Source organism: Juglans microcarpa x Juglans regia, chromosome 6S (assembly GCF_004785595.1).
Source record: "Juglans microcarpa x Juglans regia isolate MS1-56 chromosome 6S, Jm3101_v1.0, whole genome shotgun sequence".
In the NCBI taxonomy this organism is placed as follows: Eukaryota; Viridiplantae; Streptophyta; class Magnoliopsida; order Fagales; family Juglandaceae; genus Juglans; species Juglans microcarpa x Juglans regia.
The window spans coordinates 266,019-279,082 of record NC_054605.1 but is presented as its reverse complement, the minus strand read 5'-3'; the positions used below and the strand labels follow the sequence as shown (position 1 = coordinate 279,082).

General features: G+C 42.7%; 1 protein-coding gene across 1 annotated transcript; it reads right to left on the bottom strand.

The window, feature by feature from the left end:
- Positions 1 to 217: 217 nt before the first annotated feature.
- LOC121237672 lies at positions 218 to 11,254 on the bottom strand. The gene is made up of 7 exons (XM_041134515.1): positions 11,126 to 11,254; positions 10,705 to 11,044; positions 10,128 to 10,196; positions 2,426 to 2,475; positions 1,215 to 1,859; positions 1,002 to 1,131; positions 218 to 660 (listed from the first exon to the last, which is right to left on the bottom strand). Exons 1-7 carry the CDS (start codon positions 11,252 to 11,254, stop codon positions 218 to 220), a joined length of 1,806 nt encoding a protein of 601 aa, XP_040990449.1.
- Between the last annotated feature and the right edge of the window lie 1,810 nt (positions 11,255 to 13,064).

The window sequence follows — 13,064 nt, the reverse complement described above, 5'->3', positions numbered from 1 at the left end:
AAATGCTGCAGTGGCATTGGCTAATCCAAACGGCATCACTTTAAACTCATAATGCCCATACCTAGACCTAAAGGCAGTCTTAGAAATATCCTGATCCTTTATCCTCAATTGATAGTATCCTGACTTTAAGTCAATTTTTGAAAAAGTAGAAGCACCTTGGAGTTGATCGAATAAATCATCAATTCAAGGTAGAGGGTACTTATTCTTAATGGTTACCTTATTGAGCTTTCGGTACGGGTAGTTGACTTGAAAAGTCAACCAGTTCCTGTAATTGACTTTTCAGCTCTTTTAATTCCGCTGGCGCCATTCGGTATGGGGCCTTATGAACTGGTGCCGCACTGGATTCTAGATCAATGGCAAACTCCAAATTAGGAACAGGCAGCAAGCCGGGCAAATCATCCACAAACACATCATAGAACTCCTTCACAATCGGAATATCTGCTAAAGATTTCTTCTCCGAAAGTGCAGACACCACTTGAACCAAGAAGGCATCCGCCCCATTAGCTAAGTCCCTGTTTACTTGAATAGCAGATATAACTGTAGGTTTCGACTTTACCTTACTTCCTGCAAACTCTAAATACTTCCCTTCGGGTAGTTGGAAACTAACTATCCGACTATGACAATTAATACTAGCAAAATACTGATATAACCAATCCATTCCTAAAATAATGTCAAACTCAAGTAATTTAAACATGATCAAATCCACCTTAAGAGTCATTCCATTAATAACTAGAGGACAACCTAGGGTAACCTTCGAACACCACACAGTTTCCCCATTTGGTAACTTCACTACCAAAGACCACGATAAAGGTTTAAAGACCAGGTTGCACATCCGTGCAAAAGTGCAAAAATGAACGACTGAGATGCTTTCAAGTCAAACAAAGTGCAAGCATAATAATCATACAGTCGTACTCTACCTAAAGAGATTAAAACTACTGCTAAAATCAATAAATCAAATCACACAGTATAACAATTTCAAAAGATTGGATAGAAATCTAAACCTGTGATGACTCCAGCATTTAGGGTTTCCTGAGCTTCATCATCTACCTCACCAGGGGTCACTGCGTAAACCCTAGCCTGAGCAGTTGGTCGTGGGGTAGTCCACCCACCACGGAAACCGCCTCGGTTTGCCTGAAACATGGTAGGGCAATTGCGAGCAAGATGTCCCGTTTGCCCGCATCTGAAACACTGAATCCCAGACATATGGCACTCGCCTGCATAGCCCCCATTCGTACCCCGATGGCCATCTGCAGTCGGACCCTAGTTCTGGTAATGAACTTAGGTGCAGACCCCGAACTACTTCCTTCCCTGAAACTTCTTCTCTTTTGACCGATTGAAGCAGCAAGAGGATCAATAAACTCCCGCTCTACAATCGTAGCAACCTCCACTAATTGCTGAAAGGTCGGAATTTGCAAACAAGCAACCTGCCTATGGATCTCTCGCCGTAGACCCTCCTGAAATCGTTCGATCCGCATGTCCTCTGTAGCAATCAAATGTGTAGCAAACTTCCCAAGTTCTATAAACTTCCTGGCATACTGCTCGACCGTCATCTCCCCTTGCACTAAATTGTTAAACTCCCAGGCCTTCTGTTTCCTCATAGTGTTCGGGAAGAAACGATCATTAAACTCCCTTTTAAAATGTGGCCAAGACACCGCTATAATAGATCCTAACTCCATTTCCAAAAGCTCCCGCTTGGTCCCCCACCAAGCAGTCGCATCACCTTGCAGTAGGTAACTTGCGTATAACACTTTCTTAGTTTCAGTACACCCACAGATCTCAAACGTCTTTTCGAGATCACTAATCCACCTCCCAGCACGAAGTGGATCCTCTTGTCCAGAAAAAAGCAGGGGTTCTGTGAGCTAAAAAGCGTTCATACAGACAACTGTTCTGTTGTTCCCTTTATGGCGGAAAATTCTGCTGAAGAAATTCTGTCATACAAGTTAAGGCTCTATCCATGGCGAGATTCCCATTAGTACGAGACAAGTCATCCTCAGGCTCAGGATGTGGCATTCTTGGTCGGTCCATTTACTAATAAAACACCTATTTTAAAAACCGATATTTAATAAACAAGTTAAAATAAAATAAAATTTTCTGATACTGCACCTAGGTATTTTACGGTTTTACCCAGAGCCAGACTGCTCTGATACCACCTGTGGCACCCTCGAATCCCACGTGTTATTTATGTGGAGTTCGTGACACCGGGATGATGACCACACGGATCACGCACCCCAACGACCAATGCTCAGAGTGTGTACAACATGCAATAAGTGTACAAAAATATTCGCAGCGGAGAAATAAAAAGGTCTTTCTTTATTAAGTACTAGAATCTGTTCAATAACAGTCATGCGACAGATAAATTAAAAACAGGAAATAATATAAGGGAAACAAATCCCATAATGCTGAACAATAACTCAGCAACTCAGACCTCCGGCAGAGCTGATCCCTCGGGTTCATACTCGGGCTCTGTGTCAGACTCTACAGTACCATAAGACGGAACCGTAGGGTAAAACAATATAATGAGATTATGACATCTCATCAAGTAATTAACCAAAACAGCATTTAAGAGATTTTAAAATACATCAATATAATCACGCGTCCCCATACAGACAAATAAATAGAATAACAACCCTTATTAACTTTTTCCCAAAAATATGCTTATAATACTCACACCAAAAATCTCATTTTTGGCCCCGATCATAATTATTACAAAATTACGCATGCACCACGGTCTCCCCTATGGACCGTCCGCACACCCTAACTCTCATCGTCACATCACGGGTAACGTCTGTGCATGAGACTTCGTAACGAGCGATGCCCAGTTCCGCGTCCAGCGCGTACATGGCCAAGCATCCTCTAACCTCGCCAGCCTCTTTTACGGAATCGGTACGAGAGCGTTACAGTCACATCCGTTCCCGTCGTCGCCTAGCGACAACTCAGGGGATGTCACGTCAGTCTGTTACGCTCTCGAGTGACCAGAGGAGCTCCACCGAGATAATACCCCATCTTGGCTTGGGGTCGTGATACACACGCACCCACATATTCAATCTCAATTCCAACAGATAACGTGACATCACAACACAATTTATTATAAACGATAATATGCATTACAACAGTTTATTGGAAAAAATATTAAATATCTTATTTACAAAAATAGCCCTCCATTTACAAATACACAGTTTCACATTTACACGCGTAATCTCGTCCTCCAATTCGGCCCAAGGCCCAACACCAAAACCAACTACAATCACAACCCAACACTTCAACTGCCCAAGGCCCAATTTCCAACAAACCAACAAATCAACAGTTTTACAATTTGACAAATACAACAATATTATTATAAAACTGAAAAATTACATACACACGAAGTTAGGAAATTCTGAAAGATCACTCGAAATGACGTTGCTCAAGGTGGCCGGACAACGTCGGCAACAGTGATTCAAGAGCAAAACAATGACTTTTTTTTATGAGTTTTCTCTCAAAAGAAATCGGTTTAGAACCAATGGGTAGAAAAACAACTCACGGCAATAACCAACAATTCACTCAAAACCGATTGAAATTTCACAATTTTAGAACAAAACAGAGCTCGGCAAAACTCCTCAAGCTCTCGGATTTAACCACCAAAATTCACAACACAATAAACACAAGAGAGGAAAAAGGCTTAAACGAGATAGAGAAGATGAAGAACTCGGAAGACTTAAATTTGCAGAAGCCGTGGCCTATAAATAGGCCAAGCATGGCGGTTTACGAGACATGCGCGTCTCACGGGTCGAAGAGGAACAAAGCGGCAGGGCAAGCCGTGGAAGCTTGAGGTGGAAGTCAAAGTGGCCGCGAGGATCGACGGATTGACAGCGCGCATTTCGGAGTCCCACCGAACGACACCGAGTAGCTCATGCAAGAAGGAGGGGGATGGTGGTGGCCGCGTGGAGCGGCAGCTGGACAGGTGAGTTTCGGAGCCTCCACTGAACGACACGGAGCTGGAAAGTGGAAGGAGGAGGTGCTGGCTTGCGACAGCTGCTAAATGAACAAGTAGGAGCTGGAAAATTGCAGAAGAAAAGAAGAAGGGCTGCTGCACGGCGTAAGAAGGAAGAAAATAAAACCCTAAGGCCAATCCTCCAAACGGCGCCGTTTAGCTAAATGAGGGGCTGGGCTCTACAAAACTGCACGGGTTGGGCCCTGCTGGGCTGGGCTTACACGGGCTGGGTTGGGTTTAATAAAACACACGGGCTGCTATTTGGGTTGGATTAAGACAGAACTCACACACACAGCCCACTAAATAAAATACAACAAAAACAAAGGCCCAAACTGAAAATACGCCAATATAAAATAACATAAATAAATAAATAGTAAGGAAATAAAAACCCGAAATAAATTACAATAACAAAAATAAATAAAATAACACAATTAAAATAATTAAAAACCCATGAAATTTAGGGATCTCACACATACCGCTAAAAAGACGCCAGTGGAAAGGAGCTACTACACCCAAGGAACACAGAGCACCTAAAGAAATATTATCCTTAATTTTGTAAAGCATGAAGAACTATCAACAAAATTTAACTGGTTATTTCTTTCCGCCCACCTTCTCACCCAAAGCTCCTCGACCACTAATGTCAAGTCACTAGACTCGATGTGGGATAACAATAGGGTGTGCAAGTCCTCTGACTCCATGACCCTCGACCGCTAATGTCGACTCCAAATACTCATTATGGGTAAACAATTGGGCGTGCAAGTTTTTAGACTCCGCAAGCCTCGGCCAAAAATGTCGACTCACTAGTCTCGTTGTGGGTAAATAATAGGGCGCACAAGTCCTCATACTCCGCGACACTCAACCACTAATGCCATGTCACTAGTCTTATTGGGGGTAAACAATTGGGCGTGTAAGTCCACCAACTTCGCGACCCTCAGACCAGAGTAACCATGTGGGAAGAAGGAAAACTTGGTCCCCAATGGGACAAACAGTACGTAGTGATCCCTAACTTGCAACCTGACACATATCGCTTAAAAGATGCCAGACGAAAAGAGCAACCACATCCATGGAACACAAAGCACCTAAAAAAAAAATATTGATGACTTGCATAATTTAGTATATTTTATCACTTCTTAACTTTAAACTTTAGTATAATCTTATTTATTTTTGTCATTTGCAGGCTTCATTATTGTCATTAAATTTTATTTCAGATTTGAAGAAAATGAAGATCAAAATTTTACAAGCCTATAGTCTAGGAACTCTCTCATTTAAATGAAGATGTTATATGAATATAGGAGCTGCTGAAAAAAAAAAAAAAAAAAAAAAAAAAAAAACTCATGTAGCAGTGGGACATGAGGGATGTAAGCTGGGGTTTGAATTTATGAGAGATGCACGCGGGGTCCTTTTGGTTTTTCCGAATAAACATATTTTAAGGAATTCATGCAGGGGCCCTTCTTTTGATTTTGTGAATTGGTATGCAATATGGGCACTTATTTTGATTTTGAATGAAGACCAATGATGTGGCTTGCTTGAGATTTTTGGGCTCTTGAATGGATATACACAAGCAAGTGGTTTGACTTGGCTTTAGACGTTGGAACGAAAATTACGAGTCAGTTGGTGTTGAACAGAATGGATGTAGCTAAATGAATCAACATGCATGTGGGACGCAAGGTGGGGCAACACATCTATAGAACGGCACACACGGACGAGAATGAGAATTAATTGAAAAATAAGAGAGTTACGGAACATAGTAGTTTTCTTTTTTTTTTTTTTTTTTTTTTTTTGGCTTTTGGCACTTTCGGACAAAAAGGGATTTGGATGGAAAGGGGTTTTTCTTTTTCGTTTGAAGACGCTGCGACTGAGAGGCTAGGATGGCAAGAGTATTTTTTAGTGTTCATTTTCTTCCATTCTTCTCAGAAAAATAATGGTGAATTCGTTTATGTTGAATTTAATTTTTAGCATGAACTAAATTTTCTTTATTCTAGGAAAACGATGTAATCTAGTTTCAAACTATGCTTGCTTTTCTATGCTTATTTGAAGTAATTCTCTTCCATATTTGTCTGATTTATTTTGACCTTATTGCTTCTAATTGACTGGCCATTAATTAGATGATTTTGATCTCGTGATTAACTATTGGAAGAGGGAATTATAAAATAGATCTTGGATATTTCGGCATAGGTAAATATAGAGATTGAAAGACTTGTATGAACCTATGTAGTATTAAAATCATTGGTCTTATTGCTTTATTGCGTTATTAATTTGCATACTCTTGTGTAAAATGATGAACAAGAATAATTTTTAACTGACTATCGAAAGAGGCTTTTGGATGAATTGGAGATTTGCTAACAAACAGAGAGAATTAAATTCAATTAGTTAAGAAGAGTAGAGCATAGTGAGGGATTCGGTGAAATTGATTTCCTAGAAGTTTTTTTTCCCATTGATTTGATCTTCAAACAACATCTTCATTTTCCTTTGAGTATTTTCTTTGAATTAATTTTATTTTAAATTACAATTACAAAAATCTTAGTGACTTTTCTAAATAAAGTCAAGATTAGTATAATTTAGGTATTCATCAAAAGTAAGTTACCAATCCCTGAGGACAATATTCTTCTCATCACTTTACTATAAAACTACAATACTGTGCACTTGCGGTTTTGCACCAATCAAATATTATCCTTAATTATGTAAAGCATGAAGAATTATGAATAGCATTGATGAATAAAGTAGTTGGTTATTTCTCTCCGGCCACCTTCTCAGCCAATGCTCCTCGAACACTAATGTCGACTCACCAGACTCGCTGTGGGTAGAAAGTAGGCTACGCAAGTCATCAAACTCCATGACCCTCGACCACTAATGTCAATCAGTAGACTTGCTGGGGTAAACAATAGGGCACGCCTATCCTCAAACTCTACAACCCGTGACCACTAATGTTCAGTCCAAAGACTCATGGGTAAAATATAGAGCGAACAAATTCTTAGACACGCAATGAATAAACAATAGAGCACGCAAATCCTCAAACTCTGAAACACTTGACCACTAATGCCAAGTCACCAGTTTTCCTGAGGCTAAAAAATAGGGCGCGTAAGTTCTTAGACTCCACAACCCTCAGACCAGAGTAACTGTGCAATAAGAAGGAAAATTTGGTCCCCACTAGGACAGACAGTGCGTAGTGGTCACCATGACTCAACACATACCGCTTAAAAGATACCAGAGAAAAAGAGCTGTCACACCCCCGAAACACAGAGCGCCTAAAGAAATATTACCCTTAATTATGTAAAGTGTGAAGAACTATGAACAAAGTTTATGAATAAAGCACCAATTATTTCACTTTGCCCACCTTCTCACCCAAAGCATCATTGTAGGTAAATAATAGGGTGCGCAAGTACTTAGACTTTGCAACCCTCAACCACTAATGTCGAGTCACCAAACTAGTTACGGGTAAACAATATGGTGCACAAGTACTCGAACTATGCGATCCTCTACCACTAATGTCCAGTCCAAAGACTTGGTGTTGGTAAACAATAGGGCATGCAATTCCTCAGACTCCATGACCCTCAGCCCCTAATGTCGAGTCCAAAGACTCGTTGTGGGTAAATGATAGGGTGCAAAGTCCTCAGCTTCTACGATTCTCGACAGCTAATGTTGAGTCACCAAACTCATAGTGGGTAAACAATAGGGCGCGCATGTCCTCAAACTCCGTAACCCTCAGACCCTAGTAATCGCGTAAGAAGAAGGTAAACTTGGCCTCCCTTGAGATGGACAGTACGCAGTGATCACAAACCCGCAACCCGACACAGACCGCTTAAAAAGATGCCAGAGGAAAGAAGTTCCCACACCCATGGAACACAGAGCACCTAAAGAAATAATATCTTTAATTATGTAAAGAATGAAGAACTATGAAAAAACTTAATGAATAAAGCAACTGGCTATTTCTCTCCACCCACCTTCTCGCACAAAGCTTCTCGACCACTAATGTCGAGTCAACAAACTCGCTGTGGGTAAACAATGGGGTGCATAAGTCCTCAGACTCTGCGACCCTCAACCAGTAATGTCGAGTCATAGACTCATTGTGGGTAAAAAACAGGGCACACAAGTCCTCAAACTCCGCTACCCTTGACTACTATTGTTGTGTCGAAAGATCATTGTAGGTGAACAATAGGGTGCACAAATTCTCAGACTCTGCGAGCCTGGACCACTAATGTGAAGTCTAAATATTCGCTTTGGGTGAACAATAGGGCACGCTAGTCCTCAGACTCCGCAACTTTAGACTGCTAATGTCGAATCCAAAGACTTGTTATGGGTAAACAACAGGGCGAGCATTTCTTCAGACTCCGCCTCCACCACTTATGTCGAGTCACCAATCTCATTGTAGGTAAACAATAGGGCGCGCACGTCCACAGACTCAGCAACCCTAAGACTAGAGTAACTATGCAGGAAGAAGGAAAATTTGGTCCACATTGGGACGGACAATACATGGTGATCGCCAACCCGTGACCTGGCACACAGAGGAAAAAGTGACCAAGTCCTCAAACTCCACAACACTTGACAACTAATGTTGAGTCACCAGTCTTGTTGTGCGTAAGCAATAGGGCACGCAAGTCCTCAAACTCTGCAACCCTTAGACTGGAGTAACTGCACAAGTCGAAGGAAAAATTGATCCCCTCTAGGATAGACAGTCTGTAGTGATTGCCAACTAGTGAACCTGCACATACCGCTTAAGAAATATTGCCTTAATTAGGAAGAGAGTGTGCAAGTCCTTAGACTCCATGACACTAGATCGCTAATTTTGGGACACCAGACTTGCTATGGGTAAAAAATAGGGCACATACGTCCTCAGACTTCGCGACCCTTGACCACTAATATTGAGTCCAAAGACTCATTGTGGGTAAAAAATAAGGCTGACAAATTCTCAAACTCTGGGACCCTCAACCACTAATGTCGAGTCCAAAAACTCGTTGTGGGTAAACAATAGGGTGCACAAGTTCTTAGACTCCGTGACACTCGACCACTAATGTCAAGTCACCAGTCTCGCTATGGGTAAACAATAGGTCGCTCAATTACTCACACTCTGCAACCCTCAGACAGGATTAACCGCACAGGAAGAAAGAAAACTTGATCCCTAATGGGAAGGACAGTACGTAGTGATCACCAACCCATGACCTGGTGCATACTACTTAATTATCCTTAATTATGTAACATAGAGCACCTAAACAAATATTATGCTTAATTATGTAAAGCATGAAGAACTATGAAGAAAGTTGATGAATAAAGTAGCTGATTATTTCTCTCTACCCACCTTCTCACCCAAAGCTCCTCAACCATAAATGTCCAGTAACCAAACTCATAGGTAAACAATAGGGTGTGCAAGTCCTTAGACTCCGCAACCCTCGACCATTAATGTCGAGTCACTAGACTTGTTGTGGGTACAAAATAAGGTGCGAAAGTCCTCAGACTTTACGATCCTCGACCACTAATATCGAGTCGAAAGACTTAGTGATGGTAAACAGTAGGGCGCGCAAGCCCTCAGATTCCGCAACCCTCAATGCTGAGTCTAAAGACTTGTTGTGGTTAAACAATAGGGAGTGCAAGTCCTTAAACTCCGCGACCCTCGACCACTAATGTTGAGTCCAAAGACTCGGTGTGGCTAAACAATAGGGCACACAAGTCCTTAGACTCTACAATCCTCGACCACAAATGTCGAGTCACCAGACTCGCTATGGGTAAACAATAGGGCGTGCAAGTCTTCAGACTCCATGACCCTTGACCACTAATGCCGAGTCCAAAGACTAGTTGTAGGTAAACAATAGGGAACTAGTCTTTAGACTCTGAGAGCCTCGACCACTAATGTCAAGTCCAAAAACTGGCTATGGGTGAACAAAAGCGCACACAAGTCCTTGGACTCTGCAACCCTCAACCACTAAAGACATGTCACTAGCCTCGTTATGGGTATCTGCTAACTCTCCACAACACTTCCTCACCTCTTCTATCTTTACCTGAAGGTGAGTCAATTGCTCTTACTTGGAAAAATGCTCCTTCTGAAGCACCCTCAACTCGAAGTAGGTTGCAAGTAGCCTCACTCCTTGCCCCGTTGAGCTCTTCACCGAGAATGACTACATCTTCCCGCAGGCCAACCAAGTCGACCTCCAATGACCGGATATACCCATCACTCTGTTAGCTTGATCAATGACCACCTCCAGCTCGATCTTCTCAACTCCAGGTACACGATTTCCTTTCATGCCAAAAAAGCAAACACACGCCTAAACCACACTTCATCCTCTGAGTTGGACCGTTCTTCAACGATCTAGGCCACCAGTTGGTCCACGCCCTGCCAAAACCATATATAAATAAGGATCCAAGCCCAAAAGGAGAAACAGGGGCTCAATTCGACAAAGTCCTTCCTAAGGAAAGAAACTTCCTCAATCGGGATGCCATGGTGTAAACAAAGTTGTCTCTCTTTGAGAGCCCTGTCGCATGTGGGGCTAGAAACGAACTTGCACCCTCATTGCCTCAAGGCAGGGGCCTTGAGCCACTGAAAGACCCAGAAGGTAAGGGCTGGGACCATCTCAAAGGCCTCAACCTCTACCACGACAGTAGGAGGCATGCGCACCACGTCCATACTCGCGATATTGCCATCCGCCAAAATGAGGAAGAAGCCCTTTAGCAATAAGAGGTGAAGAAGCCCCCTCCTCCCCCCCTAAAGAGGCAATGAAGGGAGAGGAAGGAATCGAAACCCAAACCCTGCTCAGCTTTGGGTTGAGGGGAAGTATCAAAGTTTAGTTGCCAAATATAGTCGAAGTTAGAGAGCCCGAAGTAGGCTCCCCTTCCCCGACCTTCCTTATATTGAGAACCAATCTCGACTTGAGCCCCACCCATCGAGATCCTATCATGGTGGCCAGCAGCAAATTCCATAAGGCACCAAGTAAAAGTGTAGTTGATGTTCGCATCCGCATCTTCTTCATTGACCAATTCCAAGGTGACTGGCAGGGTTGATTGTGAAACAAAGTCGGGCCACCGAACAGAGTCTGGTCCCTGCGAAGGGAACTCAAAGTCAAAGGCAGTAGCAAGGTCCGAGAAGGCCTACCCCATTAAATCATCCAAACCTTCAGAGTCCAGGGAACCCTCTCAGACAGGAGATTCGTGAGACCAAGGCTCAACCACCCCCTCAGCCTCATGGCGAGACCGCTTCCCTTCTTTCTCTAGTGGGGTAGCAACAACCCTTTTCTTACCCTGGGAGGTCTTAGGCTCCTTCAGAAGGATGTGATCGTTGATGCAAGAGCAGTAGGGCATCACCAAGAACCTATCAATATGGATCCTTGTCAAAAGGGCCTATGTCCAAATAGACTCCACGTTGTGCTTGACCCAAGAGTAAACCCTCTCCACACAGGCTTGTTCCCACTGAGAAAGGGTAACAGTCACAGCTTTGTCATCAAGGACCTTTCCCTAAATGGCGTGGATTGGAAATTCAGCCTTATTAGTTTTTCTACTGGGAAATTCCCATCCTTCCCTAGAAACAAAGAAAAATTTCTTCTACCACTTCTTGGTGTTCGAGTTGCGGCCCTCGAAGCAAGTAAGGCGATAGTGAGAGTGGGAGCAAAAGAACCAAATCTTACTCTCCAATGCCCTGACCTAATGGGTAGCCAAAAACTCACAGGTCGTTAGTTCGGGGTACTACTCCCCAATAGGTTCCATAACCATCCTCCATGCGACGCAACAGCACATGAGAATCCTCCAAACATTAGAGCAGAGTTGTGTCGATGCCAACTTAAAATAGTCAAGGATGTCGCGCACTAAGCAATAGAAAGGAAGTCGTAACCCATGAGAAAGGGAGCAAACCATAAGGGCCACCTTCTTAGCAAAGCCCTCTTCATCGACAGGCCTTTGAGGGGGAACCTCAAGAACCACGGAATCAAGGATTCCATACGAATCTCTCAGCTTTCGAAGGTCCACCTTGGTCAAGCTAGACGACTAGTCATAACCCTCGAAATGAGGAACTTCGCAAGCAGAAGAGGACTCCGGAGGGGGAGGGCTACAAGAAGAAGGGTGAGATGAACTCTGGCACCCCATGGAATTAGAAAAAAAAACTTCAGAGAAAGGAAAATGAGTCTCAACGAAGAATACAAACAATAAGGAAAAGAATGCGCAAAGGTGAAAGAGGTAACAATGAAATGGAGGGAACCATTTATAACCTAGGGTTCAACAGCTGAAATGCCCTAGGAAGAATACGAGCAATCTAATAGCACAATCAGCGCAAGCACATCCCACGATCTGGTGATGTGACGTGAGGTCGTTTCAACCCCTCTGACACGCAAATACATACGACCAATCGCAGTAAATAATGTGACAAGGACAAACATTTTATAATCTTTAAGTTCCCGCCACACAGAGTGGCAGAAATTTGCATGGTAACTGGAGGATCATTTAAATCTTTGATAGAAGGGCCCAAGGATATGAAATAAAAGGCCCATGTAATGGGCCCAACAAGATAAGAAACCTACAGGAACGCTGTAGATTCGGGTTCACAAGATCATATCGCCCCAAATAAGATTATTATGGTAACCAACCCTAATAGCAGATATATACTACTAAGGAAAAGGTGAGATACTCAGGGTATTATTCCCTGGGATGTCAAATTGCTCTTTCTGGGATCATATACCAAGATTATGGTGATCAGAGCATGGAGATTTGAGGAAAAATATACCGTACTTATCACCAACACTAATAAACCCAAGTACAATCTTCAGATCCCTCATTTTAACAAGTAATACATCCATATTCCTAACTTAAGCATTGGAGGTGCACCAAGCACAACAGGCCCCCTTTTTCTTCCTTGTTGCAGGTCTTTGATTGAGATAAGTTGGTAGCGAAAAACATCATCAACACTCATCTTCTTCATAGATGAGATATAGGGATTCCCTTCCCTTTCTCATCCTTGCACCTAATGTTGAAACTGCACTGTTATCTAGCCTACCAACCAACTACAACATGAGCAAAGGTTTAACTCTAAAATTGTTTAGCATGACAAGTTTAAGTGGGATTCGAAAAGATTTCCCGATGATCAAGAGATTCAACAACAATTTTTTATGTGAGAAGTTCGGAG

Excerpts from the sequence above, each read along its gene's own strand:
- LOC121237672 (XM_041134515.1), bottom strand. The coding sequence starts at position 11,254 with ATGCCCTACTGCTCTTGCATCAACGATCACATCCTTCTGAAGGAGCCT. Across the intron at positions 1,860-2,425 it reads AGGGATCAGCTCTGCCGGAG|CTCACAGAACCCCTGCTTTT; the intron begins GTCTGAGTTGCT and ends AACGCTTTTTAG. Across the intron at positions 661-1,001 it reads AAATGCTGGAGTCATCACAG|GAATGGATTGGTTATATCAG; the intron begins GTTTAGATTTCT and ends ACATTATTTTAG.